The following is a 25,313-nucleotide window of genomic DNA, read 5'->3' on the forward strand; positions in this document are numbered from 1 at the left end:
TTTATGCATGTTACGCGCATTCTTCACATGCCAACTTTTGGTACGGTTTTGGTGCACTTTTAGAGCACATCCGGAGGTTGTCCACTTTTGGCTCAGTGCAGTAAGGTACGGTGCACTTTTGGAGAGTTCTAGCACCCCTCTGCCACAGGTACATTCTGGCATCGGTTTGCTTTAGGAAAGCACTCGAACGCACCGTTGGAGGACATCTTGAAAGAATTTTCTCCGCACCCCTTGACCAGAGAAGCTGCAGAAGAAGAGAGCGATTCATCCCATCCCTCCTTCCCTCCTTCTTTCTCTGTCTGTTTCCTCTCGTCATAACGGAAATTTTCTCTGGAGGATATCTTTCATCCCTCTCTCTCACCCTCTTCGTCCGTCTCCTCGCTTCATTGCAGATATTTTCTCTTGAGGATATCTTTCCGGTACGTTGTATATCCTCTGCATCTCTGTACTGGGGATGTTATGGAAGGATATTGTCCCCTTCCTCTCCTCCTTGTGAATGTAAACCATCACTCTCTCCATCACTCTCTCACTGTGGTTCATTTTCCTCTCCCTTTCTTTGGTACAGTGTACTTGTATCTTGTCTCTGTGTGTCTTCCCAGCTCCTTCCATCTCTTAGTTGCACTCTCCATCTTCATTCTCTTTCTCTTTTCCTTTCTATTATCCTCCCTTTTTGCTCTCTTTGTCTCTCTTTCTCGTTCTCTCAATCTTTTTCCGTTCTCTCCTTTCATATACAATGTATCTTCTTTTCTGAGTGTGTCTACCCAACTCATTCTTTCTTTCTTTATCCTCTGTCTCTTTTCCTTTCTATTCTCCTCCCTCCAAACTTTCTCGTCTCTCATTTTTTTCCATCCTTTTTCCCCCTGTTCAGGGGGGTGTTTCATCAACTTAGTCAGTGCTGACAAGTTGTCATTCACTGAAAATATCCATAGTAACAGTCGGTGACCAGAACCTCTCAGCCAATCAAAACCAAGGATTTTGCTGAAATTGTCAGTGACTGACAACTTGCCAGCACTGACTAAGTTGATGAAACACCCCCCAGTTCTCTTCTCCTTGAACATACATTCTGTATGTTCCTTCTGGCCGCAATTTCATTGATTTGATTCCAGTAGCCTCTTTTTTCTCTCTCTTTCTGAGGCATCTTTCCTTTTTTTTTCTGTTGCCTTTCTACTGTTTTTGGCACACCTTTTCCAGTCTTGGATGAGAGGGACACAGCAGTCAATTTTGGAGTCTGTCAGTCAGTGTGTCAGTCCATCACATTGTTCATGTGTCCTAATCATTGTCCTTATAGGGAGCTTTAGATTTTGACGCGCGGACGTTTGAGACGACGCTTGCGCTGGAGGTTCTCCTCTCCCCTGCGTCGTGGTGAAAAGTAGCTTTAGATTACGCTGGGACGCAACGTATAAAAAATAAAATGGCGCCTCCATATGATGGGTGCATGAAGTAGTTCTCTACGTTGCAAACTGTGCGGACGTAAAAATAGCCCAGTACGCGTAGTGAAAAACTCAGGTGACGCAAGCTAAAAATAAATCGACTCGACGCGCACTTCTACGCATGCTCAGAACATGTTTTTACCCTCTGAACGTCTCCGTCGCGAAGATCTAAAGCTCCCTATTTTTCTCGACTTACAAGATGGACGTATGCACAAAGGAACTAAAGAGAGCCTCGTGGGGATTGTGATGAAATTTTTGCTGTGAGAAGAGCGTGACTGATTTCAAAAGAGATCAGCAGCTCTGATTGGTTGACAGCAGTGACAGGTTAAAGGTCACAAGGCAGAGGTTAGAGGGCAAGGGTCAAATGCTGGTAGTATGAGAAATATTATCCCAGCATCCCTGGAAGAATTCTACTCAATTCACGTCACAAGAATACTGTATATGCCAAATATTTTGTGAGGTTTTTATTTTCGCGAATTTTTGTGAGTCAGATGCCATTTGGGAAATTAAAGACGCATGAAAAAATTTACTCTGATCTCGATACTAGCAAAAATTTAGACTCGCTATTAAAAATACATGGCGTATACAGTATACTGGTGGGATGGTACGTGTTGAATGCTTTCCAAGAGAAGTCAGGTATCTCATCCACATCACTGTTTTTTATTTTTGTTTGTGATAACCAAAAATATTGTTTGATGGGATTCTGTCATATTTGGCACAAGTAAAAGAAAATGAATAAAATGCAATGCAGCATGTAGTATATGTGTATACTACAAAATATGCTCAGGCTACACCTATATTCATTGTAGCAGTTATTTATAAAGCTTTGCTAGCAAAACTAAAGTATGTCAGACTTGTAGAGCGGGAAATGTGAACAGACATCGGGATATAACCCTGCTCAAACATGTACTGTACGAGCTGAAATTTTCGCGGTGGTTTTATTTTCGCAAATTTCGCGAACCGCCTTTGAACCGCGAAAATAACAACACGCGAAAATAACAACGCGCGAAAACAGCGCAGGGAAATGAAAATCAAGCCATGTAGTGTATCCCGTCCTGCTCTGCGCCGAGCTAGCCTTCAACTTGTCGACTGTGCACATACGTTGCACAGTACAGCTAGCTATAGCTGTTTAAAGTGCGTTCAGTCTAGTCTTGCAGCTGCATTCTTGGTGTTCGCCTGTCGATGTCTGGCACGAATTTCGAAAGTCCTTGTAAAGTATTTCTTTTTGATATTTGTTTTACTTTCAAATTGAGAAAGTACTAGTACTTACATGTGTAAGGTACTTTTAGTTTATACAACTATAGTTTTTTCGTGAGAGTTCAAGTAAATTCAGTTAGACCCTCGCAACAGCGAAATTAACAACACGCAAAAATGTCCTCCAAGTAGCAATTCGCAAAAATATCTCTACGCGAAAATTTCAGCTCGTACAGTATATCACCTTGCGGCCACATTTGCGTAACATGCTTGAATTCATTCACTGGACTCGCAGAAAGGCGGACGTCGAACTCCTTCATGCTTTCACGTTATTTCTAAGCCTCTGCGTTAGAATCATCGCATATAACCTGGACAGAAGCATTTGATTGAAATCCTGTGACTTCCAGCTAGAAGTGTGAGCTTATTTTGGGAGGATGCAGAGAAGGACTGATTTTATAATCAAATGGAGAAAAAAAAATGGTGGTTGGGCAGACTAACAGTCTTCTATTTGCACTTCCTCCTTTTCCCCCATTTTTGGGTTCTTGCAGCTTCAAACATTGCCAGGCTTTCCTCCTTTTCTTCCCTTTCAAGAACTGCAGTGGAGGAAAAACACCTCCGCTGTCTTGACAAATGTGTTAACGATGAGAGAAATAAACTGGATTCATTTTGACTTGACTAAGAATGTGGCGTGGAAGGGGCTGATTTTCACTTTCTGCTCCGAGCTCTAGCTCAAGCTCTCCACTGTTTGACTTGTCCAGTGTAGTTAATACTAGATTTTGTCATTATACCCCCGCCAAACGAAGTTTGAAGGGGGTATATAGGAATCAGGGGACGGTCGGTCGGGCGGTCGGTCGGGCGGTCGGGCGGTCGGTCGGGCGGTCGGTCGGGCGGTCGGTCCGTTGCAAATCTTGCGTCGCGAACTACTTCCTCAGTTTTCAACCGATTCCCATAAAACTTGGCACAGATGTGTGCCTTGGGTTGTAGATGTGCAAGACGTATTTTTTGACAGTACCCAAAAGTACGTTGCCATGGTAACGGCATATTATGGGCAAAAATGGGTACAAATCTTGCGTCGCGAACTCCTTCCACAGTTTTTGATCAATTTTTATGAAATTAGGTACAGATGTTCTTCTGAATATGTTAATGTGCAAGACACATATTTCCGCAGTGGCAAAAAGTGCGTTGCCATGGTAACGGCATGTTATTGGTAAAATATAGGGCAAAATGCTTCATGGCAAAACTGCTTCATTAGTGTTCTTCCAATTCTCATGGAATTCATATTGAATGTTTGTCTTAGGATATAGGTCAGCATGACACATTTCTTGACAGTGACAAAAAGTATGTTGCCATGGTAACAGCTCACATATTATGAGCCAAAATGATGGAAAATTTTGTGTTGCAAACTACTTCCTTAGTTTTTGCCCAATTTCCATGAAACTTGGTACAGATGTGTGCCTTTGGTTGTAGATGTGCAAGACGCATTTTTTGACAGTACTTGAAAGTACGTTGCCATGGTAACGGCATATTAATGGCAGAAGATCAAGGAAAGATCTTGCGGATTTAACTACTTCCTCAGTTTTTTGACCAAAGCTTATGAAATGTGGCACACACCTTGATCTTGGTGGGAAGATGTGGAAGACATATTTTTCAGACGTGTCGGAAGCTGCGTTGCCATGGTAACGGCATATAAATGGCAGAAGATCAAGGAAAGATCTTGCGGATTGAACTACTTCCTCTGTATTCGACTGAAGCTCATGAAATGTGGCACACACATTGGTCTTGGTGGGAAGATGTGCAAGACATATTTTTTGGACGTGTCGGAAGCTGCGTTGCCATGGTAACGGCATATTAATGGTGGAAGATCAAGGAAAGATCTTGTGGATTGAACTACTTCCTCAGTTTTTGACAAAAGCTTATGAAATGTGGCACACAATAGTCTTGGTGGGAAGATGTGCAAGACATATTTTTCGGACGTGTCGGAAGCTGCGTTGCCATGGTAACGGCATTTAAATGGCAGAAGATCAAGGAAAGATCGTTCCTTGGGTAAGACTGTCGTCACGGGGCGGGGGTATTAATCACCTTAAGTGATATTTCTAGTTTAAAGTATTGATTTGAAGATATTGTTAAATAGTGAGATACTTTTCTTTTTTAAGAGGGCTTCTTTTTTTACTTCTTTCATTATCTCTTTTCCCTTTGTGAGATGTACATGTAGTATTATGCCGCCAAAATTCTGAAATATTAAAATATTGCTAAAGTGCAGTCATGCCTAAAGCTTGTGCTAAAATCATGAGTGAAAAACAAAAAGCAAAAATGCAAAAAATACTTATCCTGTGGTATTTATTAAAAAATCACCAACTTGACAATATTCAAATGTGGGAGTGTTTATGGGTAGCCTTACATAGAATATGTGCGATATTTGTTGTATAATCTGTATATACTCTGGTTCCCATGTGAAGACCGCATCATCCATCTGGCCTGTTTCCATGGCGATGTCATCCAACCTGCAGCATCATGATACAAATTGTGTGATGGATGCTCCGGTGCACAGTGGCTATTAATTTCCATTGTTGTTTTTTGTTTCCTCCCACTCGATTGGCCCCACCCCCATCTCCCTCTGCTTGCCAACACATCCGTACCGCATCTTGACCCCTTGTGACCTTTGACCGTTGACTATTCCATTCATCTTTAATTTTCCTATCTAATCTTTACCGACTTCACATCTACCCATTTTCCATAAAAATCTCCCCCCCCCCCCCCCCAACAACAACAACAACAAAAATTATCCTCTATTCTTTGTTAAAAATCATTTTTCTGTGATTGGTATTTTTTAACTTCTGATTTCAATCGACAAAAAAAAATAATTTCTTAATTCTTATATTAATTGTTTAAATTGGTACAACCCATCACATATTTTCAAATCGTCACTTTGCATTTGATGAATATACTTGTAAATTCAATTTTTTTTTCAAATCAAATGGAACAATCATGGTTGCCGTTGCCTCATGTGAGGACTTTACTCCCTCTTGGTACATTTTTGCATATTCCTTGATCCTCCTCCATCTCCAAATTGCCATGGTAACCGCATCATCCTCTCCTCCCCTCCGCCCTCTACTGCATTCCTTGTTCCTTTCCTTCCCCCCGCTGCTGGTTTTTCTCCCCATACCTGCCCCCCTTCGGCAGAAGCTAGACTTGAGTAAGTACCCCGTGCGGACCGAGGCCTTGATGCGTCCCATGGGGAGTGTCAACCGGCCCAACGACTTGCCGGTCCGGCACCATCGCCGCCCACTCCATCCCCAACCCCCCTACCAGCCCTCTTTTGCCAGTCCCGAGAGTGAGGAGGGGGCGGGGTACGCCAGTCCGGCCGACGCAATCCCCTTCGATCAGGCGCGGCGGTTTGTCGGCAGCAACCTGGGCGGCCCCGGGGCCACCATGCCCCAAGGGATATACGCCCAACCTCACGATCACCTACCGCGAGGCACAGTAAGTCTGTCGGGGAGTCGGTCCTTCGATGTTCGTCCTTTAACATCTTCTTCATCATCATCATCAGTGGAAGCATGTTTGCATCTTGTCTCCCTCGTCTAGATAGTATTACCCATCACCCTCTTCTAATCTTCTTGATCCCTGGAGCACCCTTCAACATTGTGTGATGCACCTCGCACCATGTAGCATTCCTTCTTGATGCCGCTCGTGTATATCTGGGAACTTCTTCTCAAATGTTCACAACACCCCATTCTATTATCTCCTACATGCCGCTTGCCATGTAGCCTAAAACTTTGTTGTGTACCTGTGTATTTTAAGATCCTAACAAGCATTCTGCTCTGTAGTATATCTACGCATTGTAGCTTGCTGTATAACCCCAGATGTCAATAATCTTCATGTCAAAGGCCAAGCAAATTTTTCTTACGCGCATTTCAGTTTGTTTGTTTGTTTTTTTTCTTTTTTGTAGGGGGGTTCAGTAAGAGGGACAATGCAAGAAAATCTTTGCTCATGAAATGAGATATTATACATGTATTTACATTGTGTATATTGCTATCTTTGTCAGTATTGTATCAAAGTTTTTCAAAATCTGTAATAAAAGCATATCAGCAACATTCCACATATCTTAACTTTTTAGTAATTGGGTGACAGATATTTATAGCCAAACATTTGCAGTAGGCAACCTACTTTTATTGCTGTTTTCTCCTACAAACTGTGTATACAAAGTGGCTGGTCACCTATGCCACTGAATAAATCTTAATGAAGCCCATTGTGTTCCCAGAGTAAGATTAAAAACCTCCAAGTCAGAAATAGAAAATAAACCAAATGCTGAAATTTACTTGGCCTTTGCATGCGCTTGTGCTAACAAGTTCTAATATATTATCTTTGATCATATTCATCCATACTGCCATGTGTATAGCAGTATATATATCATGTAAACATTTATCTTCGCATTAATGTGAACAAGAAAACAAAAATCAAATAAAGCAACAAACTTGCCAAAACTGTCCTTAGCTGCCTAATGTAATTGTGATGAGTTTTGCAGGAGGGTTGTAGTCTGTGACTAACCTGTCTCCGTTTTTTTTCGCCGTGTGTCTACGCTTGCAGTGAATAATTGTATTTGCTTTGGCCTGTGGCGGTGTTGTTTTTTTCTGCTGTTTCTTGTTGTGAGTCTGACACCCGAGTCGGTATTCTTGCGCACTTACCCAAATAAAAAGACCCCCCCCCAAAAAAAAAAAAGATAAATAAATAAAGTGGAAGTCTTGTTTATGCTGATGTTTCGTATTCCAATAAGGAAGTTAACTACCATTTTTTAATGTAGTGCTTATGTATGTGATGTAGTAGAGAACACTAGAGCTCTATTCAGTACTCTGTGACTAAGTAACATGAAAGTTAACGTACAATTCTGTAAAACTTGGTATATTCACGGCAATAATTTTTTCATGAATTTGGAGCTGATGACCTTTTCTGCAGCATGAAATTTTTTTGTGTATTGCCACTGGCAGTCCATGCATTTGCTCTCGTGAAATTCACAAAATGAGAATCTACGCGAACATTCCTTGTTTTACAGTAATTTAATATCTACCAAAGATACAGCAATATTCTGTAAGACCTAGATTTTCGGGGTCTTTTTTGCTTTCCCAAGTTATTTTGCAATTTTTTTCCGCTGTGTGCATTTAAATTGCATGATGTTCTCCTTCCATGTCTGTGATCCTATTTGTTTGCCAGGCAAGAGTGAACTGTAAATCAGTTGGCTTTGTGTGCCTGGAGTTAAAGAGGAATTTTGTCTGGAATCAAGACTATCTCTACTTTGAGGCGTGCTCTTGCGTACATCTGCAGTGCTGTGTTGTTTTCTTTGTTTTTATGAGATATTTGTCTCTGCTGTGCTGTTTCTTTTTTGGTTGCTTTGGGATTTTTTTTTTTTTTTTTACTACATTTGTGTATTTTTTTGCTGTGCACAGTTGAGGTGCTACAGACATGATGATGTCTGTTTTTTCTGTCTGTTTTTCTGTCTGTCTGTCTGTAAGTCAGTAATCCTTCTTGTTCTTACTGTTAACGCAACGCTGCACACTGGCACTGGTCTTATGGTCCAGGACCGGTAAAAATTACTGTTGGACCAGCAACTAGTTCAGGAATGGACCAGTAAAAAGTTAAAACACTGGGTACCTACTGGTCTGACAGACAGGTTGGACCAGTAGAAGAAATGGGTTAGTGTGCAGCCCTGGTTAACATGAGAATGATTCTGTGAGGGCCAGTGAATATAAGCAAGAGTTTGAAAAGTTTTGTTTGATTTCATAGATTTTTGATAGCAATATGACGACACAGGTTCTCACAGTGCAAGTTTGTCATATATTCATTGACATCTAGATCATAGCAACAAATTCTAATCATTGGAATATCTTTGCACTAAACAGTCAGTATACATCGTACCCCCAAACCACTAGAAATTATTTGTTATTTTTATTGCCATTGTATCCTTTCATGTCATGTGATGTTGAATTTACCAAGTTCCATGGTAGTGAATCATATTGTAATCAAATTCTAGTGTATAGCCAGATATTCATCTAATATCCATACATCTGTGTATACTCTGCATTCAGTGTATATTTATACATGACATATAATATGCAGTGGCGGATCCAGAGGGGAGCGCACTGGGTGCATGCCCCGTCTTTATTTGTAGTTAAAACAAAAGAAATAAAAAGAAAAAAAATGAGATGAAACCCTGAAGTAGCACCAGAATAATTGTTTGCACCCCCCCCCCTTTACAGAATTCCTGGATCCGCCCCTGTTGAATATGTACATATCATACTATATTCATCACATAACTATAATTCCAGATATTATGTATGTGTTTTTTTGGTTTTTTTTTTTTACTCCAGATAAGGTAGATTGGGTGCGGTATACATCCATTACACCATGTTTGTTTAATCTCTAATGTTAACTTCATCTGGGTTCTGAGAAGTTTTTAATAAAGTCTGAAATATCCCTGTAATCGTGGAAAAAGTTTTCATTATATTTTAGTGTTCATGAAATCCAGTGTTTGAGGATGTTTCTTATATATTTATTTATTTTTTATTATTATTATTATTATTTTTAAAGGGGGGATTTCATTTCAACTTTATAGGCAGAATTAGGTAACATAATGTACATCTACATGTATTTCCTATGTTCTTTTTTTTATGGAAATCTGAATTTTTCCTCAGGTAGGAAAAAATGTTTTTTTTCTAATTCTCCCTTTGTTTGTGGAGAAATTGTGGGTAGTAAATTGAAGTGATAAAACATAAAATATAATTGAATGGAGTTTAGGGCTCATGAAAGTAAACAGAGAGTCTTTTGTACCAAGATTCCAGACCTTTGTGATAAAAATCAGCCCTCAAACAGTCCTGGAAGTCTTTATGAATTTCAGCTCTTTGAACTTTTACAAACCATGATAATCCTCTCTGGTATGTACTGTGCTTAAAGGGTGTGTACACTTCTGGTTGAGGTGAGGATTTAGCTTTAAACGTTTTGCGAGATATACAGAAACCACTCTATGAGATGTCAAATAGCATGCAGTTCTAAGGCGTATCAAAACTTTATTTGATGAAAATCACTTTTGAAATGGCTGAGATATCCAAAAACAATGTGAAACAAAGAGATTATGGTAAAGTTGTGGCATGTCGCCTTTTATTATCTTCACTTTTTTGGATATTTCAGCCATTTGAAAACCAATTTTCATCAAATAAACTTTGAATCCTTCGTAAAATTACATGCTCTTTCATATTTCATAAGAGGTTTCTTATAATCTCACTTAGGAATGTTCAAAACATGAATCCCCACCTCAACTAACACTGTACAGCCCCTTTAAGATATAAGGTACAGTAATGACCTTTTTTAACCAGTGTGGGACATATTATAATGACGTTAAAACTAAGTTTTACACATGTGATACTTTGTGATGGCAGTGGGCTTCATTGGTCAGGTAAGCTTGGATCTTTTCTGTGGTGTAGTACACTTGGTGTCAAATCTCTAATTACTACTGAAATATTTTGTGTCAAGTGTTGTACGTCTTACATGTAGCTTTATACAGGTGAGCAGTCCTTTCTTGTTTTGAGTGTGGGACACGGTGTTAAACCGTTGCTCCCATAGTGTTGTGTAAACATTGCAATCTTGATTTCGTGTTTGGTGTAACGTAGTGTCAATGTTGCATTCTCGATGTACACTACACACAGATTGTATAGTGTGCCTTTGTTTACAGTTTGTGCGGGATACATGTGTAAGGCACAGTGTAACACCAGAATCTGTTTCTCTCTATGGTGTAGTTCCAGAGAGTGAAGCCGTCCGTCCCGACGACACCGCGTCCGTCGCTCCCCTCGACAAACTCGTCCATCGCCAGCGAAAGCGGCCAGGACACCCCCTACGGGATGAACATGAGTCGGCAGAGCAACCAATCAGGTGTGGGCGGGCAGCTCCAAGGCAACCAATCCAAGCTAAAGAGCCAGCGGGACATTTTCATAGAAGCCTTGGAAAAGCTCAAAGATCAGTGTAAGTGTTATGCTACTGGTAACACGAGAACAGCTTCAGTGTAATGCCCATAGTTATACAGGAGTAGTATAAGTGTTGTACCAGTTTTTAACACAAGAACAGTACAAGTGTTATACCAGTGGTAATAGAAGAGCAGTGTTAGTGTAGTACACTAGTGATGACACAAGAGCAGTATTAGTGTAGTACTGGTGATGACACAAGAGCAGTATTAGTGTAGTACTAGTGATGACACAAAAGCAGTGTTAGTAAAGTGCTAGTGGTAAACACAAGAGCAGTGTTAGCGTAGTACAGGGGACCATTTCATGAAGGAACTTGTCGGATGAAATGTCCGACAAGTCAATTATATCCGACAAGTTCAGAGAAATCAGCCAATCAGACTAAAGAATTTCTCAAAACTTGTCGTATATAATTGTCAGATATTTTATCCGACAAGTTCCTTCACGAAATGCCCCCCTGGTGATGACACAAGAGCAGTGTTAGTGTAGTGTATTGCGGGTGAAATTTGGAGCCTCCTCCAAGAGGTTCAAAAGCCCGCTCGAAAATGTCATCTCTTGTCTATTTAGACTGCTCGTGCTGCCTGCCCAAAGCAGACCCTGACAGGCTCTGTTGTCATGGTAACTGTGTTCCCCTTTGATAAATTTCTTACATAACCCTTCATCCTCACACCATTGGCTGACAGCTGATGCAGATGACAATATATCCTGGAATTCAAAAAGGCAGATTAAACCTTCTTGTTGCCCATGCATTATCCAAATTTACGATAACGTTTAATGTGTGTGACGTGTCGCGTACGCATACAGACATAGAAAAGTTAACGCATGTTGATCCATCCATGTGCAAAGTTTGCATATTTCACATTTTGTTTCTGTCCTTAGATTGAATTTAAACCATGGATTTGATTTATGCTGCCTTTACAAATATGGGTCTTAGTAAGGCATATGATATTACATGATACCGTATCAGGGCAATTACTCCCGGCTATATACTGGTTAGTGATAACGTAAGAGTAAAGATTAGGGTTAGAGTTTGGGTCAGGGTCATTATTAAAGGGGAATTCTAGACGATTTTCATAATTTCACATCATGTAGTACATAAATCAGCAGCTCCATGTATAGATTTGTGGAATTTATTGTGGTTCTTGAGAAGAGAAACAATACTTTCAAAAACCTTAAACAAATTACACTGAACAAGGATGATAACATAGGAGGCTCACATATTTCAGAAATGTAGCAGTGTAATTCCATTACAATACCGCTTGCTTGCGAGTTCACCTGTGAATAATCCGATGCATGCCTTCTTCTTTTGTGCTGCTTTCTTGAGCCCCAACTCATGCATTCTTATGGTGAGGCTGCCATGTCATCTCATCCTCGTTCATTGCAATTTGTTATAAATTTCGAAAATATCCTTATTCTTCATCCCAATTATTGTAAATTCTGAAACTCTGTCCGCAGTATAACTAATTTATGGCTGTTCAAATGTAAAAATCTGAAAATCATGGAGTGGTCTCCTTTAAGGATTAGGATTAGCCTTAGGGAAAGGGGAAGGGTCGGGGTAATCGTGGGGGGGGGGGGTACGAATTGCCCTAGACCCCATAATACACCTATATTATACCTTTTATATTACCTCAAATTACTGCACTGTATAGCTATCCACACGCATTGTGTGTTTGTGTTTGTGTGTGTTTGTATACCATGGTCTACCTGCAGCCTTGTTGTATAATCATAAAATCCCTGAGGAACAAGCCAGTCTTGGTGAGTGCCAGTCATGTGATTAATCATGTGATTCGTCATATGACAGTATCATGTGACTGGAAGGCATGTTTTGCCTGCATGCATGAAGGCTCAGTTTCTTGTGGAATGAATGCAATGCAATTGGCCGGTATGAAGGCGCGAGGGAGAAATTGGATTTGCTCAACCTGGCATGGAGAATGTAACATGTAGTGTTCCGAGAAGTTGAAATATCATTAATAATAATTTCCATATATTATTTTTTTTTCAAAGAAAACAGTAAATAAAGAAGTGGCATTAATTTTTAGGTAGCATACTTTGGCTTTCTAAGAAGTTTCTTTCCCAAATTCATGAATTCATTGTTTCTTTTCTGTGAAAACGTAATTTGTAGTACTGATGATTTTTGACCCAAGAATCAATAAATATGATGTTGCATCAATTTTTAAAGTTTGCATACATTAGCTTGTCGAGAACTCCCATTTACTGTTGAAATATTGATAATGATATTTTTTTTTTCACCTACAAACCAACACAAATTGATATGGCATCAAATTTTTAGGGCGTCTCCTATGCAAGATGCACTTCCTGAAATCAAACACATCATCCCAAAATTCTGCTAAAAGTCATAAATCACTTATTTAGCGATTTCTGTTGTTTGTTTGTTGTTGGTTTTTTTTTACATTTGTTAGACTCAGGAACTCAAAGAATGATTAAAAAATGATTGTCAAATCCGTGATGAAACATGAAAAACTTTGAGTCATAAAACATTTATAGACCGTAAAGTTGAGACACGAATCATTGAAGATACCATACATGTTGTACCCGTACCTGTGATATTTGCACACTTTCATGTAATGATTTTGCTGTTGGATTTTTCTTCTGCTGAATTGCCCAGTCTTGCAATTTTTCTAGTCTTTAATGTTTTGCACCTCGGGGAAATGAATTTGGTGACTGGTTTACAAAGTTTTGAGGAATGCGTGTTGTTTCCTTCCTTGTTATGCAATACGTCTGACCACTGCAAAGTGCTGAGACTCCAACTCTCCCGCTTTTGACGGTAGATCTCCTGCCGAAAGCAAATTTTTGCAAAATCTCCCGTTCTCCCGCTTGAGATTTAATTTCTCCCGCCCTGGCTCTGTGCCTCATGCTTGCAAAGATCTCTTATTTCGTGTCATCGCATGTTGAAAAATAAGTCTGAGATAGCATGAGAGAGCATCTAGAACCCTGGAGCTTCCAGGGCGCTTAAGTGGGCCCTGGACCCCGGCTGCGAGGAACTTCCTGCTCGTGATGTGCGCTTTGCACACATCAAGTTGGAGTCTCCAATTTGCTGGGGGTTTGAGGTGGGAAGAATCTCCAGATCAGAAGGTGCTTGGGGTTGGAGTCTCTGAAAATGGACAGGAGGTTTTTCCTTGTCTGTCCAGATGACCATGCACGTTTTGTCATGCACGTGGTCCCTTGCGGAGGATTCATTAATATTTCTTGATAGAATCTCATAACTGAGAACCAGGAAGCAGTCCCAAGAACCAGCTGCTGTTAGAAGTCAGTATCGGGGGTTTAGAGGTCAGAGGTGGCAGACAATTTTTAAATCATGTAATTGAGTTTTATTTTCGCACCATGGTTCGACGCTGTTAGCATTTGTGCAGGCATCTGTCTGCTTGTAATAAAAAAGTCTCTCCTTGCATTGCTCTGTCAAATCTCTCGGACTTTGAAGGGTAAATGTTGATGGTCCTGCGTACACAAATCGTAAGGTGTGATGGGTTGTTGTGTACCTCTAGAATCTCACTGCGACCTACACACAAATCTCCCCCCCCCCCTTCAAAAAAAAAAGGGGGGAAAAATGTCCCTTTTTGACAATGAAGCTACAATAAGAACTCCCTTGAAGCCTGTGCATCAAGTTGAATTGTTGTGTTGTAATTCAACCTGTACCAGTATTTAAGACTCATATGACAGTACCACTTGTAGATTTCCGAGATCAATGACCAGAAATGCAATCTTATGATATTTTTGGTTGCAGACACATTCATGAAATGAAGCTTTTAACAATTCTGTTTGTTTATTTTCGTGCACATAAATATTCCATGTGAGGAGCCAAGATACGGGAAAGTGAAATAAATACAAATGTTTAAAAAATCCATTCATTGATGGTACATATGATATTCGTAATATGACTTGTATGTAGTTGGCCACTTGCAAATATTCTATTCCAAAGAAAGGCTGTGGGCTCCCTCGCACTTTGAATGTTTGTGATTTTCAGTAGTTTCTACAGATACATAGGCATTGGCTCTCTTTCTGCATAATCCTGATTTTAATCTTAATGTTGATTTCAATTTTGTTTCTTTCTTTCATCTTATCACAGACTCTTTGGACAGCTCAAGTATAGACCAAGAATCGGTAAGATAAGAATGAAACTGAATCTCTTTTTGACATGTAAAAATGCCAAGCCTTTGCGACTTTTAGCGTACGTAGTAATACTCCATACAGTTCTCTGAAAGAATGTGTGATTTTGCAGCATAAAGGTTAATGTTAGAATTGATATTAAATATTTACTAATTAATAGATAGAAGTTAGAATAGAATATGTAAGGCCACGAAGACGTGAGGGTATGAAGTTATATGTTTTCTACGATGAAATTTGTCAAAATGTTTGTATTACACTCTACATACTATTAAAGTAAACTGTAGCACTGCACAGTGAGCACCAAAGGAGGTTGCCGCTCCGTCATCGACATCATCACGATGAATATACAATTACATCTAGGCTACCTGTACACTATGTATGTACATGTATGTCACCAAGCACACACGTTTGGCCAGTCTTTTTTGTGGACACAATTATCTCCATCCATAGAGGTACCGGGGCAGCTGGATAAGGCTCAATTGCAGGTCCTGAGTTCAAACCCGGCCAGGTGCCAACAGTACATGTAGGCATGCTGATGCCCTTAAAATGAGGTGGTTTTATCCAACATGTCCCTCTGGACCGAGATGTATAAATGGGTACCTGGCAATGCTAGGGTAGAAATAATATTAGCAGGGCCCTCTGGTAGAGCAGTGGCAATGCTGAAGAGGCTACCCTGGGTAAAAGAGACTGTTGTTATCATTAGTAATAATTTGTATCAGTAGTAGAAGTAGAAGTTGTGGTAGAAGTGGTGATAGTAGTAGTAGTAGTAGTTGTAGCATGTAGTTGTAATAGTAGTTAGTAGTAGCAAGTAGTAGTGGTATTAGTAGTAACAGTAGTAATGGTAGCAGAAATAGTTAAAGCAACAGTCCTAGTAATTATGGTTGTAGTAGTGGTAGTAGTGCAGTAGTAGTAGAAGTAGTAATGGTGGTAGTAGTAGCAGAATGTTATAATATTATTATCTTGATTGAATAAGTTACACCATGTAATGAGATGATTTGGTTTTGCTCTGTAAATCATTTGAACCAGCCACAATTTTTTTTTTGCCAATTATCATCCTTTTTTTTATTTGTCATTGATCTTCCCTCTCACACCCCCTCCCCCCCAGGGCACGATTGAGAAAACAGGCAAGATTAAGAAGGACAAGAAGAAGGTGGCCAAGGTAAGAATCCTGCCAGCGATGGTGCCGGACAGGTTTAAAGGAAAAGTTTTGTGACTAGATTCCTTCTTGTAGGGCAAGCCAATCTCTTGCTCCTCTTCGCTCCATTGTGCATTGTGTCTGAGCTGAGCTGTGTTGCTTCTAGATAAGGGTGATATGTCAGTAACTGTTTTTTTTTTTCCCATAATTCAAGGCAGTCATTTAGATAGCAATATTATTATGAAACTGTATTCCTATATGAACAAGAGAGAAATCAATACATGGGACCGTCATTATTAGCAGAACTTGACGGGGATGAGGCCTTATCTTATGCAATTACATTTCAACACCAATAAACGTAGAGTTATACACAATGAATTAATACATGAACTGTTTTACTATTCATGTTCGTGTATTTGCAAAGAATAGTGGCTGCATGCTTTAAAAGAAGAATGCATCACCATTGACTACTATACACATAAAAGTGTACTGTATACACCAAATATTTTGTGAGGTTTTTACTTTCGCAAAATTTGTGAGTCAGGTGCTATTCACGAAATTAAAGACACGCCAAAATATTGACTCTGATCCTGATGTGGATATGACATACACGTGTACATTTCTCGTTTCAGTACAGGACCCCACGATCATGAATTTAACCACTCATGAAATCGTTAGGAATTCCCGATTCGCAAAAGTTTTGACTCGCGAAATATATCGAATGGCGTATGTAGTATACAGCATGTGGAAGTGTTGATGTTGTTCCAATGAATTCTCTCGTGTGTCTGCCTCCGCAAAGCAGCAGAAGCACAAGAAGAAGGGGCCAATGGCGCCGCCCAAGAAACCTGCCAAGCAGCTAGAACAGCTCATCCTGAACGAGAATGGGATCCCGCCGTTCATCGAGCAGTGTGTGCTGAGGTTGGAGGAGGAGGGTGAGCGCCTACAAACAAGAGTCTGTCTATCTGTCTGTCTGTCTGTCTGTCTGTCTCCATGTCTTTGTCTGTCTACATGTCTACACTGTATCTGCGTGTCTGGCGTTTGTCTGTATACTTTTTGCAGTCTACATGTACAGTCTATCTGCATATGTCTGTCTGCACATGTGTCTGTCTCTCTGTCTCTTTGCATGTCTGTCTGTCTGTGTACCAGTCTGTTTGTGTGTTTGTCTGCTTGTCTGTCTGCCTGGTTCCATGTCTATCTCTCTTGCCGTTTGTCTGTATATATATATATATATGTCTTTCTGTGTAAATGCATATCATCGCTGGGTTTACAAGACGGTGTATCTCAAATTTTGGTGAAAATGACTTAATTTTTGGATTAAAGGTCAAATAATCAGTTAAGTAATGTCCTGTCCAAATCCTGCACTTCTTACCTCCAAAATAAAACCACCACGGCATGTCAAAGGAAAGGCATTCCCATTTGATACAGTGCTTTGGCTGCTATGTTCCATTTGCTCTCTTGAGCATACATTGTACGAGTATGACATTTTGTACTTGTAGATAGGAGGTCTTGTCACCCCAGTGATGATATCTGTCTGATGGCCTGTATGTATGTATGTTAGCCTTTCTGCTTGTCAGTCTGCCTGTATCTGTATCTGTTTGTGTGTCAGCATGTCTGTCTGTCTATCTAAATGTTTGTTTGTCTGTGTGTCTGGGTGCCTCTTTGTCTGTCTGTCTCTCTGTCCATTTGCTTGCTCTGTTTGTCCATATGCTGGTTTTTCGTATGTGTGTTCATGGAGGTAATAATGAAATGAGGGAAATTTAGGAACCCCGGACAAGTGATGCCCCCGATGTTCGGTATCTTTTCAATATTTTGATTTAATATGTTACCCATTATAGAATTCAGTTTGATAATGATAGGAGATTTATTTATGTCACATAACAACAAACCTTTCCGTTTTTATAATGCAAGGAAGTGTTTACATTGTATAGATACCGCTTTTGTTTGTTACTACATGTATCATGTTCCAATTTCTTTTCAATTTCATTTTATTTTGTATTCATTTAATAATGTATTTTTCTGCAGTTCTAGATTTGCTTTATTTTGTATGACCCTTGAGATGAATTTGAACAGTCGTACTCTCAAAGTAATGTACACTGTAACTCATGGGTTGCCATTCTTTTTGTGTCTCTGCCCAACGTGTTGCCAGAGGCATTATGTTTTCGGGTTGTCCATCCGTCTTTGATTTGTCGTTTTGATTTTTTCCTAATTGTTTGAAACTGTCGTCACATTTTGTCAAGACGTACTACAGATGTAATGGGAGAACCATGCATTATGGCAGAGACATTGTACACACCAGTCGCCATAGCGATGTTTATAGTTTTCTTTTTTTATTTGCAAATCTTATTTGCAATCGTGTAGGTATAGCCCAGGAGGGTATATACAGGGTATCAGGCAAGGCAGCCGACATAGACCTTATCATCAAGATGTTTGATGAGAACGAGAATGCCTCGCTGTCCGCCATGGAGAACCTGAGTGCCAACACCATCGCAGCTGCCCTCAAGCAGTTCTTCAAGAGTCTACCGGAGCCCATCATCCCCTACAGCACCCAGGACCGGATGATACAAGACTACAGAGGTACGGTGACACACCTATCATCATCATCTTTGTCATCATCTTCATTAACATTGTCTACATCATCATCATCATCTTCATTAACATTGCCTATGTCATCATCATCAACATCATCATCTTCATCATCAACATCGTCATCATCATCACCATCATCATCGTCATCTTCATCATCATCTTCATTAACATTGTCTACATCATCATCATCATCTTCATTAACATTGCCTATGTCATCATCATCATCATCGTCATCTTCATCATCGTCTTCATTAGCATTGTCTTCATGTACATCATTGTCTTTGTTATCTGTATCATCATATCATCATTGTCTTCATTATTATCATCTACATCATCTTTGTTATCATAATCATCATCATAATCATCATCTACATCATCTTCATTATCATTATCATTGTCTGCACTATCTGAATGTCACTGTGCAAACTGTACTGGAACATAAAAGAAAAGAATTAAAAAAAAAAAAATGTTTTTCAGAAACTTGCCAATTTGTGAGCGAAACGAGGATTTTAAACCTCTAAGATGTTATATCAATTGAAGAATTCATTATAAATGTAGCAATTAGGAGGCTGTTACTCTTTCAACCTGAGCAATTATTTATAGACAATAAGCAGATGAAGGAAAATGTTTACTACTGTATATTTATGTAACACTACCAAATTAATGATATAAATTATGATCAACAGATACAGCATTGAACCATGGAAATTTTTTACTGTTTTCATTGGTGTCTTGGAAAATTGAATTTTAGTTGAATTTGCTGTGAAATTGAATGCGTGTTTCCCACCTGACCTCTTGGCAGAGTTGAACTGTGAGGAGGCCTTTGTGGAGAGATTACCGGAGTACCTGTCAGGGCTCGGCAGCGTCAGACGAACGGTCCTCACTTACATGATGAAACACATGAGGAGGTAAGTGGGGCGGGGACCGGACACAAGAGGGCGCACTTCCCCGAAACAAACATCAATCAAACACATCACCAGCTTGGTACTAGACAGAGCTGCCAACTCTCCCTGATTCTGTGGGAAAATTATTAAAACCCCATTTTATCCTCATGTCTTGATAAGAGATAATATTGAAAAGAAAAAGAAAGAACCAAAAAATATATTGAGATATGTGCTGTGTTGTAGCTGATTTAGGATATTTTGCCAATAAGGATTGCAGTGGCTCACATCCCTAGCAGACATTACTCAAACACATCGCCAGTTAGTGAGCCAGTGCGATCATTCTTTGTTGGGTGACCATTGTGCGTCGTACGTAAACTTGTTCAATATTCCATCTTCTCCTTCAAAACCCCCACAACCGATTTTTCCACCAAACTTGGCAGGTAGCATCCCCAGGGGACGGGATACAGGGATCTCACTTTGTTCAAATGGGCATACATGCAATACAATACAATGGGATCACTTACTAGTATATAGCGCCCTTAAACAGTCAATGACTGGTTTCACAGCACTTCACAACAAAATTCATTCGCAGATTGGCATTAAAATTAGCATTACCGCATTACTGCATGGGGTACCAAATTGGTCTGCAAGAATTTGTAGAAGGTAAACTTGCGATACTTGTGTGAGTGCTTTAATACTCCCTGGGTCTTTTGATTTTTGCCCATTGGAGTGCACCCTAGACACGAGTTTCTCCCTGATTTCTATTTGAGATCTTCCCGATTTTGATGGGTGAATGTTGGCAGTTGTACTGTACCAGGCATTCTATTATTTGCACATAAGGAAAATTGAAGTCTATTTGTATTGTATTCCGGTATCCATTATTCGTCAATACTCAAACAACTATATACAGGTACAAATATACACACATATTGCTCGTGCTTGTCTTTGTATTCTTTTGAGATCATATCATATCTTGATAACTTCTTGAGATTCCTAATTAATTCTCCAGTATAACATAAACATGGGGATTTCCTCATGGAATGCATGCTAATTCTTTAGTTCTGCATGATATGACAAAATTGAAAAAAAAATATGCATTTGTAAACATTTTTTTCATTTACAAACAGCTGTAAAAGTAAACAATTACTAATGTTTTTGATTTGATTTAGACATACTTGATTTTTTTTTTATACAATTTTGCAAGAATATGCAGAGCTGCACACGAGATCAAGAAATTCAAATGTCGAAACTCTCTCTTGTAAATGGCTATGACTTGTGTATTTTTATGATAAAGCCCCGTCACACTTGAGCGAAAGCCCAAGGAATACCAAACAAATTTGAAAACTTGAAGATACTTTGGCATTCTTTGCTACTCCTAGAATAGTTTGTAACAAGTTTGATGTTCTTTGTGTTAGCTGTTCACAGGGACTCACAGAGATATGGTGGAGCTGATTTTTTTATTTTGAACTATGTCCCAAATCTCCAGTGTATCTCTCTTAATCTGTACGACTAGCTCATGAATGCAAAGAACGCCAAACATGTTACAAACTATTCCAGTCTTAGTGAGGGATGTTAACTCGTCTTTAAACTTGTCGGGCATTCGCTAGGCACTCGTTCCAGTGTGACAGCGCCTTTAAAGAAAAAAAAAATCACTCATGAAAAGTTTGTTAAGAATGCGCATTATCCAATTAATGTGCATTTAGTTCTAACTGTTGTTGATCACCCTACATGTATGGAAAAAAAAAAGAGAAGTTGCAGCCCACTTACACTAACACTGGACTAAATGTCATCACACATTTCATTGTAACTGCTACACCATTAATGTTGACTTATCCATATTACACAGTGTCGTTGTGTTAACACCAAATCCATCAACCCAAGCTCACCATCAGTGTTGTATGCATACACCAGATCAGTGCACTTTCCTGCCCAAATTATGAATATTCGCCCTTGCCTGACTAACGCATGTCACTTGCGGTATACTAAAAACTAAAAATGCACCTTCTCGTTTGTGTGTTAGTGTTAGTGTTACCACTGTACACTGTCATTGTGGTTTTGTCTCGTCTTGTACACATTGTGTCCTTTCTGCCTGTATGTGTGCTTATGTGTATGTCTGCCTGTCTGTGTGAGTGTGTTTGTGTCTGTGTTTGTGTGAGTGAGTGTACATACTGGTGTTAATGTGTTTGTGTGTGCAAGGGACACCTGTATTTTTCTCGAGGACAGGGTCGTTTTCACGGAATACAGTTACAGTGTACGTGGAAGGGTCAAGCATACACAGAATGCTATGTGTGGGACTATACACTGTAAGTGATGGCATCATCTTAAGTCTGTCCTGTCCTATATTGGACAAGACATTACAGGGTTATCAATGGGCATGATTGATGTCCCTGAAATTGAGGCCGCATATTTATTGATACATGTATATGAAATGCTTGATGAATGGGAAAACGACAACAAAGATAAACTCCTCCTTTGGCAGAGGTAATAAAAAAAAGGCATAGAAAATTGAACTTTAAACGGCTGATTCTTTCAAAAAAGTGAACTGGAATTGCCAGCAATCAGTTTGTTGTCAGAGGGCTGGAGGAGACATATCCTCTTTATGCCTTGGTGCATTCAACCGTGCTCTGTTTATTAAGTCACTGCTTTTGCGAAGAATTGTAATTCTCAGAGCTTCATTGCTGAACATGTTTGGTTCTGATGCGCAGTTGGTTAGACTTAATTTGAACAAGGAGAGCAGTTTCCCCTTGCTAAAATAGAATTTTAAAAAAAAAAATGGTATCAGGTAGCTTTTTGTTCCTGCAATAACTCTCTGTTGTGCACCAGGTAGAGAATCCTGAGCTTTGCTTTATGCCACAGAAATGTGAAAATAGCTCGCACTACATCAGCAAATGTGGGTCCTATCTACAAAAGATGTGAGGATAGCAACTCTTGCTGGAATGAGAACTTGCCATAGTGAATCAGGAAGCTGAATTCTTGTCGTTACCGTGACAATGCCAAGAGTTGCTATAATATCAACTTTTTTATTAAATGGGGCCCAGAATTTTATCGAAGATTTTGCTCAGAAACAAGACCTTGATTTTGCCGTGCTGCCGTAATGTCAACTTACTACAATATCAGTATCACAGACTGTATTATGATTGGCTTATAATAGTATTGTGCCCTTACGGCTTAGTCAATAAACATGTCTAATGTCGATGACAAATTTTGCTGCAAAATTTATCACCCTTTCATCATTAAAATGGCAACTCTGAATTTTTGCAGAAAAAATTAGACGGACCCATTAAATTCATAAACTCTGCACGGAATCAGAGGAGAGATAATCAGAATTTGGCAGAACGAGACAGAAATGCAGACTTTATCGTACAAAAGGTGTTGCCAATTAAAGAATTTCAGTTGATTTAGCGAGTAAACAGCCTTTGATGATTCTGTAACCAACATAAATGATGGTATGCAACCAAAGTAGGATTCAAGTGAAAAGAAGCTATAATCCTTTGAGTTCTTTGAGCGCCAATTAGCGCAGAAAATCCATACAGGGGTAGACACATTGTCCTTGTAAGTCTTTGACTCAGAATCCTACCAAATTTGATTCCATTACAAACCATGAATATTTGTAACAATTATGGTACAGAGATAGAGCATTAAACCATAGAATTTCGGTCCTGTGACTGGATGGGTCAATGACTGACTACAATCAGATACGCTGGTAAGAGAATATTAAATGGCGCCCTCATTTGGGAATCAGTTTTGCCCACTGAGATGTATGTATTGTAAGAGGCAAATGGGTATTGTTCTTTGGAGCATTACTGATTTCGATGTTTGAATATTGGCACCTCAAGTCTGTAGTAAGATGCAACTGCCATTAATGTAGAACATGGTGCAGAGATTTAGGGGTCTATCAAACAATAACATACCAGCGAGGAATATAAGAATTATTAAATATTTTATTGGTGCTTTTCTTGTGTGAGTTTGTACCATCTACAAGGACTTGTCAGCAGTCTGCAAAGAACAATAAATGACATGTTAGATTAATTTTAGTGGCATGTTGAATTAATTAATCAAGAGCAATGGGGGAAAAATGTCCAATTTTAGTGCATGTGCATGTGAGAATGAATACAGCAACCTTTGGCATGCTGTAGATTGAGTAAAGTGGTATGCATGGCATTTGTAGAGTTAAAAGGATTGGATGTCAGCATTCCTACACCTTCGTGCAGCCTAGTAGAGCGCCCTCGCCTTAATCCTTTCTGTTTCAGCTGTCAGTGTCGAGCATGCTTGTTTTTGAGCAATCCTGCCATAAATAAAAACAAGAAAAACAAAATAAATAGAGCCTGCAGTCAGTTTGGACTGGTGAGCAGATCCGGTTCACTGTGGGTAGTGACTGCAGGGCCTGTATAACGCCAGGGGCCCATTTGAAGAGTTTGTTCGCAAAAACCGATAAGTCCATTTTTGAAGATTTTGAAGTACGGTCTCTGTCATTAAGTACAAAATAATACCTTTAAAATGATATATTGGTCACTACATATAAAGGTACATCTTTGAAGTTATGGTCATCAGAAGCAAAAATTTTCTTATTATTCTCTTTATTTTTCTTGACCTTTAATCGCAAATATCTCCATTTGGCAAATATGGTTTTTGCGAACAAACTCTTCATTTCTTAAAGATTCATTGTATTTCAAAAAAGTTATGCTGGATCTGCTACTAAAGCTGTGCTTTAAATCGTATCTTTGTGAAACAGACTTACAATTTGGATTGATCTTACGCTGGCTTCACAGAGTTATTGAGCTTTGTAATATCAAGGAGGTTTAAGAGTTGGAGTTCCAACTGGCTGTAATTATTCAAACAGTTGTCAGATTTATATTGATGTACAAAAGAATTTCACAGGTGCATTTGTTTCTTTGATGATCGATGTTCGAAGCTGCCGTCTTGCTGAGCAATCTGAAGATTCATTTTGAACATTAAGTTCATAATATTGGCCATATTTTGGTTATTTATTTTAAATGAAATGAAATTTCACTTAACGATAAAGCATGTAAAACAAAAGTCAATCCTGTGCAGAAATTTGTGCAAAAGTGTAATCAGAGCTGTATCATGTGAAAATGTTTAAAACTGTACCATCCTGGAAAGCCGGTTTTATCACTTTTCCGCTTAATTCCGACAAATAAAACTAACATGGAATAATCTTCAAATATAATTCTTTACTGATAGATATATCAGATTAGTGCCCGGGTATGCCCAGTCGAGTAATTTCAATCTTGATTTCAGCATTTTTGCGCAATTTCTATTCGCACATCCTCGTGTCTGTACCACCTACCTTTTATAAGAAGGGATAGCGAAAAGTAATTACCATCACAAAGACGTATCTTCCTTAGAAAGTGACTGGTGATTATGCAATGAGACACCAGTCAATTGTTTTCCTATCTGCGTGGGAGATCCCGTTTGGCACATGCTTCAAATGTTTTTGAGCGGCAGCATCGAACATCTAGCAAAGGAAATAAGACAGTTGTGACTCCATTCTCTTGAACCTCCTTGGTAATATCAATCATAACTCTTTATGAAATGGGCCCCAGAGTTGCTAAGTCTCTCTTTAAAAACCTCTTTTCACATCCTCCCCAAGGAATGTGAAAGCCTCCTTTATTCTGCAATTAGTTTGTCCAGTAAGATGCCTTCAGCACACAAGCAATTCCCTTAAATCTTTCTACCCTCTCGCTGATGTCAATGTGTGATTGTTGAAAGTCCTTTAGTGTTCTGTCATATGAAATTAATTTGTTGGAAAGTTTCTAGGAAAGGATAAACACTGCCACTTCAGAAATTCTACCCATTACTCAGAAAATTTTACCCATTACTAAGAAAATTCTACCCATTACTAAAAAAATTCTACCCATTACTAAGAAAATTCTACCCATGACTAAGAAAATTCTACCCATTACTGAGAAAATTCTACCCATTACTAAGAAAATTCTAC

At 39.3% G+C, this 25,313-nt stretch overlaps 1 protein-coding gene across 1 annotated transcript in view; it reads left to right on the forward strand.

The window, feature by feature from the left end:
• Positions 1-19,168, forward strand: part of LOC139739223 (rho GTPase-activating protein 5-like) — a 112,285-nt gene extending 93,117 nt beyond the window's left edge. The window contains exons 32-38 of the mRNA XM_071649841.1: positions 5,805-6,104; positions 10,406-10,628; positions 14,709-14,743; positions 15,855-15,908; positions 16,687-16,816; positions 18,243-18,463; positions 19,157-19,168. Coding sequence (XP_071505942.1) covers positions 5,805-6,104; positions 10,406-10,628; positions 14,709-14,743; positions 15,855-15,908; positions 16,687-16,816; positions 18,243-18,463; positions 19,157-19,168 — 975 coding nt within the window. The remainder of the gene's footprint in view (positions 1-5,804; positions 6,105-10,405; positions 10,629-14,708; positions 14,744-15,854; positions 15,909-16,686; positions 16,817-18,242; positions 18,464-19,156) is intronic.
• The last annotated feature ends 6,145 nt before the right edge of the window (positions 19,169-25,313 follow it).

This window comes from Diadema antillarum, unplaced genomic scaffold, assembly GCF_040938485.1.
Source record: "Diadema antillarum isolate AM-2024a unplaced genomic scaffold, OU_Dant_1.0 seq00000791_RagTag, whole genome shotgun sequence".
NCBI classification, from domain to species: domain Eukaryota; kingdom Metazoa; phylum Echinodermata; class Echinoidea; order Diadematoida; family Diadematidae; genus Diadema; species Diadema antillarum.